We start from the raw sequence: 6,000 nt of genomic DNA, 5'->3' as shown, positions 1-6,000 counted from the left end.
TGCGGAGTGGGCGGAGCTTCGTCTGTTGAGTGGGCGGGGCTTCGTCTGCTGAGTGGGCAGCATAGACCAGAGCGGCATTTTGATGCAAATGAGAATGACTGATGCATCCTGGGTAATTTAGGGGCAGCGCCCGGCATTTTTACATTGCCCTCAGTGGCTTTTTGTGTTTTGATGGAGCGTAGACTAAACTAACAATCAATTTGAATGTTTTATTTTGTGTTTCTTTTGTAGCACTATGTCTCATAATTATTTTGATAGCCTCTTTGAAACCCACCGTTCACGCTATCTTGAAAAACTACAATGAATGAATCTACGGTATGCTCCTTTAGCCTCCCACAGTGATCAATGACTCCACACAGTGGCCAGAAATGTCTGACCCAGACATCTACACGTATTTGGTGGAATCACCGGGAGGTTTTGGCTCAGTGTTGTCTGGAAACAGCCTGTTAATAGACAACTTTGTGTTACTTAGTTTGTCAAGACAGTTAGGCTGAACTTTACAATGGAGGGATGCCGGGCGCTGCCCCTAAATTACCCAGGATGCATCACTCATTCTCAGATGCCGCTCTGGTCTATGAGTGGGCGGGGCTTCGTCTGCTGAGTGGGCGGAGCTTCGTCTGCTGAGTGGGCGGAGCTTCGTCTGCTGAGTGGGCGGAGCTTCGTCTGCTCAGACGTTGATGACGGCGTCGTCCTCGTCCTCCTCCCCTCTCCCCCCCTCCCCCTCCTGTGAGGTGTCCATTGACTCCTCCCCTCTCCTTCCCCTCCTCTTCCCCCCTCCCTCCTCTCCCTCCTCCTCTCCCTCCTCCTCTTCCTCGGCCCCCCCCCCTCCCCCTCCCCCACAGGGACCGATGATGTAACGGTAGTCTCCGCCCCCGATGGCGAGCGCGGCCCCCGACCCGACCATCATCCAGTCCTCCTGCTCCGCTCCTCCTCCTCCTCCTCTCCCCCAGGTTGCCATGGCAGCGTCCTCGGGGGGCCACGGCCCTCCCCCTCCTCCTCCTCCTCCCCCCTCCTCCCCCTCCAGGTTGACGTAGAGCAGCGGCTCCTTGTGGGGGGGCGCGGGGCTCAGGCTGAGCCACAGAGACTCCAGCTGCTCCACCAGCTGCTGGAAGCTGGGACGGCACTTTGGGACGGGGCTCCAACAGCTGTGCATGAGGTCATAACTGTGGGGGGGGGGGGGGCAGAGAGATAGATGAGTGTGATTCTAAACAGATCAAACTGGTTCCAACATGTTAAAGGGATACGCCAACTTTTTTTTTCCGTGTCTTGCCTCACTCCCGAGTCCATGACCAGCAGATAGACACCATCCTTTCCACTGTGCGTGTAGTAACAAGGGAGATAGAGCCGTATCGCCGTAATTAGCTTAGCTCAAACACTGGAAGTGTATAGGTAGTGTTAGCCTGCCTCCACCTAAAGTCGCTAATTAGCTTAGCTCAAACGCTGGAAGTGTATGGGTAGTGTTAGCCTGCCTCCACCTAAAGTCGCTAATTAGCTTAGCTCAAACACTGGAAGTGTATAGGTAGTGTTAGCCTGCCTCCACCTAAAGTCGCTAATTAGCTTAGCTCAAACGCTGGAAGTGTATGGGTAGTGTTAGCCTGCCTCCTACCTGAGCTGAAATCAGCAGTCAGAAGCTGATTTCATTTTAGCTCTAAACTCTGTAAATATTTCACTTTATCCACATTTCAAACATGTTTAGGTGAGAAAGTAGCCGTTTAGATCAGCAGTGTGTCGTTAATTTGTCTAAATACCAGCTGTTTACTATTTTGTTCGGACGAATTCGGCGCTACTCAAGCTAGCCGTTGTGACCAACGCACTTCCGGTTACTTTCACAAAATAAAACACCCGTTGTCCTTTACATACAGAAAACCATGAGGATAGAATTTGTGCTTTTACTTTGAAATAGGAAGCTAACCTACCCTCGATGTAGCTAGCTTGACGAAGATCGGCCCGCCGGTTTCCGTTTAGAGTTGAAGAGTTTCCCTGATGACTTTAGGTGGAGGCAGGCTAACACTACCCATACACTTCAAGCGTTTGAGCTAAGCTAATTAGCGACTTTAGGTAGGAGGCAGGCTAACACTACCTATACACTTCCAGTGTTTGAGCTAAGCTAATTAGCGACTTTAGGTGGAGGCAGGCTAACACTACCCATACACTTCCAGTGTTTGAGCTAAGCTAATTAGTGACTTTAGGTGGAGGCAGGCTAACACTACCTATACACTTCCAGTGTTTGAGCTAAGCTAATTAGCAACTTTAGGTGGAGGCAGGCTAACAAAATTGGCCCATTGCCATAATCCCTATCCAGTTTTTAAGTCCTGACGTCACAACTTTATTTCCGGGTCCACCGACGTTATCGCGTCCATCGCTAACACAACAAAGTCATCGCTACTACTGCTACTCGTGGTGCCATGAAAAACAATGAAAACCGGACATTTTCATGAATGTATATATACAGAGACGTTATCAATACGTATTAAGTTTGTTTATCTGCTAATCAATGTAAACACAGTTAATGCTAAGTAGCCGCTCGGCTGCAGGCAGCGTTTGCCGCTGTTAGCGGCTAAAGCAGCAGCAGAGACTGCAGTCTGCTGGTCTGGTAGTTGTGTAGTAGTTGTGTAGCAGTAGTTGTGTAGTAGTTGTGTAGTAGTTGTGTACTCACATGTCCATCCTGCAGTCTGCTGGTCTGGTAGTTGTGTAGTAGTTGTGTAGCAGTAGTTGTGTACTCACATGTCCATCCTGCAGTCTGCTGGTCTGGTAGTTGTGTAGTGGTTGTGTAGTAGTTGTGTAGCAGTAGTTGTGTAGTAGTTGTGTACTCACATGTCCATCCTGCAGTCTGCTGGTCTGGTAGTTGTGTAGCAGTAGTTGTGTAGTAGTTGTGTAGCAGTAGTTGTGTACTCACATGTCCATCCTGCAGTCTGCTGGTCTGGTAGTTGTGTAGTAGTTGTGTAGCAGTAGTTGTGTAGTGGTTGTGTACTCACATGTCCATCCTGCAGTCTGCTGGTCTGGTAGTTGTGTAGTAGTTGTGTAGCAGTAGTTGTGTAGTAGTTGTGTACTCACATGTCCATCCTGCAGTCTGCTGGTCTGGTAGTTGTGTAGTAGTTGTGTAGCAGTAGTTGTGTAGTAGTTGTGTAGTAGTTGTGTACTCACATGTCCATCCTGCAGTCTGCTGGTCTGGTAGTTGTGTAGCAGTAGTTGTGTAGTAGTTGTGTACTCACATGTCCATCCTGCAGTCTGCTGGTCTCTTCAGTCTCTCTCCTTTGATGAGGAACTCGTAGATCTCAGAGTTTTCTACTCCAGGATACGGAGTCTGACCCCGAGTCATGATCTCCCACATGGTGACGCCGAAGGCCCACTGACACACACACACACACACACACACACACACACACACACAGACACACACAGACACACACACACACACGTCACCAAGATGCATTATGTGAAATGTAGACAGGGTTCCTACAGCTTAAGCCAAGTTAAATTTAAGACTTTTTAAGACTTTTTTAAAGCCACTTGAAATGAAATTTAAGACCGACTTCATAATAAACACAAATGCAGAAAAAAGAAAAAAAAACCACCACATCTATTACATAGAGTTAGGGACAATTTGACCCACTTTCCTCTGTGATCCAAGGTAAAGTGACTGCTACATGAACATTGGATTGTGTCTCTTTCCAGCTGTCCTTTCAAAATAAATGTCTCTTTCCAGCTGTCCTTTCAAAATAAATGTCTCTTTCCAGCTGTCCTTTCAAAATAAATGCATAAAAAGTCTGAAAAAACAACAACACTGACTCGGGAGCTGGTGGCGGTGAGAAATTTAGCGTTGACGGCCGCCACTAACTTCTCTATGTCAGAATGTTACCAATTATTTTGAGATTTGAGACTAATTACAACCATAAAATACCACTTACTATGTGTTAACATTTTTAAGACGTTTGAAAAATTGATTTAAGACATTTTAATGCCGATTAAGGCCTTGTTTTTAGATGAATGAATTCCTTTTGCCTTTTAAGACTTTTTAAGAATCCGTAAGAACCCTGGTAGATACTGTATCTCTGTGTGTGTGTGTGTGTGTGTGTGTGTGTGTGTGTGTGTGTGTGTGTGTGTGTGTGTCTGTGTGTGTCTGTGTGTGTGTACCACGTCGCTCTGCGTTGTGTAGACGTTGTCGCTCAGACTCTCCAGAGCGATCCACTTGACGGGCAGCTTGGACACGGAGCCCTGGCGGTAGTAGTCTCCGCTGTAGATCTTCTTAGAGAGGCCGAAGTCCGCCACACACACACTCATGTTCTCGTCCAGCCTGCGCACACACAGACACACACACACACACACACACACACACACACACACACACACACACACACACACACACGCGTTGCCGTGGTAACCAGGTGGACGGTAGGCGATATTTTTTTTCATAGGATGAGTCCGGGAAAGTCCCGCCTTACCCGCCGTTCCCGCCTCTGATTGGCTAGATGGACTCCATTTTCGACTCTGATTGGCTAGAAGGACTCTCGCCTGATTGGTTGTTTGTTTTGGCTGTGAAACGCAGGCTGTCGGTAAAGTGTGATAAGTGCCTAGATCTACCTGGACTCTCTCTGCTTACCTGGCCTGTCTAGCCTCTACCTGGTCTTTTTACTAAACTTAACCAACTCCTTTCTTCATTGGCTAAACCCAACCAATGGCACAATTACACTTCTCTCAAACTCTAAATGTAAACTTGGAATATAAAATAAAAAAATTAGGGCTGTCAAACGATTAATTTTTCTAATCGCGATTAATCGCATTTTTTCCATAGTTAACTCGCGATTAATCTCTATTAAAAATATTATATATGGCGCTTTGGACTTTCAACCCTCCAAAGTGTTATAATCTCTAGACAAACAACTTTTAGACCAGACCTAGCAGGCCTAGTACCTAATCATAACACATGATGCATGAAACTCACACAGAATTGAAACGAATTGCATCCAGTGGAAATTGCCCTTTACTTTGCTACGCCTCTGCCTGGCCACGTGCATTTGTTGACAACAAAGCCTCAAAAAATGAATGGATGGAGCTGTGGATATATGTTAGACTGTGTATATTTGTGTAGCAACCAACTTGAAGGTGCCTTACCGCCACCTACTGGACTGGAGGTCCCACACTCCAGTCCTCCAGTCCAGCAGACAGAGGACAAAATGGGCCGCGATTAACCGCGATTAAAAAATTTAATCGCGTTAATTTTTTTAATTAATCTCATCGCGATTAACGCGTTAACTCTGTGACAGCCCTAAAAAAAATACATTTTTCGGAATGTGAAACCAGCGGGGATCGAACTCGGATTCACCGCACCGCAGGCGAAAATGCAAACCGCTACGCCATGGCGTCTGATTACAGTTAAAGCAGATATCAGTGGAATGTTTTTGTTAATATAAGTCCTAAATAGTCCTATTTTCCGTCAGCAATCACTTACATGAAGTATTTCAGCCTAAACACGAGTCTCTCCGTCACTCTGCTCTGCTGTAACCCGAGGAGAACATTTTCCTTGTGGGATACAAGTGTTATCCAATGAGGGGAGAGAACGGCATGAAGGGCTGTGTGTGCAGCCAAGGGATGCGCGTGAATGTGGTGACGTAGCACGAGGACCAATTGATGCCTGACAAGGGCGGGGGCTGCTAACTCATGGTGCGTTCAAGGAAACTCGTACTTTGTGTTTTTCCTTCCTGTGAAGTCATACCAGTTCGATCTGGTACGAGTTCACGGGTCGGAAGTTACGAGTGGCCGTTATAGGGAACTTTCACAGACAACAGGACGGTAAAAACACGAGCTACGGGTTACCTGGAACGCTACCAAGTCGTAGTTGTGACTTGAAGCTGTAACTTACGGTTTCAAAAGCCTGCCTTGAACACAGCATTAGCCGAAACGGCCGTGCCGATGATATCTGCTTTAATGTTTCAGTTGTGTGTATTTTAGTTTACTACAGTACTGTTGTGAGATGACGTCAATCGGAGGAGAATTCATCCA

The 6,000-nt window shown here is 46.8% G+C and overlaps 1 protein-coding gene across 3 annotated transcripts in view; it reads right to left on the bottom strand.

Annotated features, from left to right (window-relative positions):
• Window positions 1–608: 608 nt before the first annotated feature.
• Window positions 609–6,000, bottom strand: part of tyro3 (TYRO3 protein tyrosine kinase) — a 29,795-nt gene continuing 24,403 nt past the window's right edge. For 2 of the 3 annotated variants that reach the window (XM_085767826.1, XM_085767827.1), the window contains 3 exons: window positions 4,135–4,294; window positions 3,213–3,349; window positions 609–1,163 (listed from right to left, as the gene is read on the bottom strand). In XM_085767826.1, coding sequence (XP_085623952.1) covers window positions 668–1,163; window positions 3,213–3,349; window positions 4,135–4,294 — 793 coding nt within the window. In that variant the 3' untranslated portion in view covers window positions 609–667. The remainder of the gene's footprint in view (window positions 1,164–3,212; window positions 3,350–4,134; window positions 4,295–6,000) is intronic. The other variant, XM_085767824.1, reaches the window with a different exon arrangement.

Source organism: Trachurus japonicus, chromosome 22 (assembly GCF_045865225.1).
Source record: "Trachurus japonicus isolate A0001 chromosome 22, Traja_1.0".
NCBI classification, from domain to species: Eukaryota; Metazoa; Chordata; class Actinopteri; order Carangiformes; family Carangidae; genus Trachurus; species Trachurus japonicus.
Note: the sequence above shows the minus strand (reverse complement) of the source record. Positions and strands in the feature narration are given on the sequence as shown.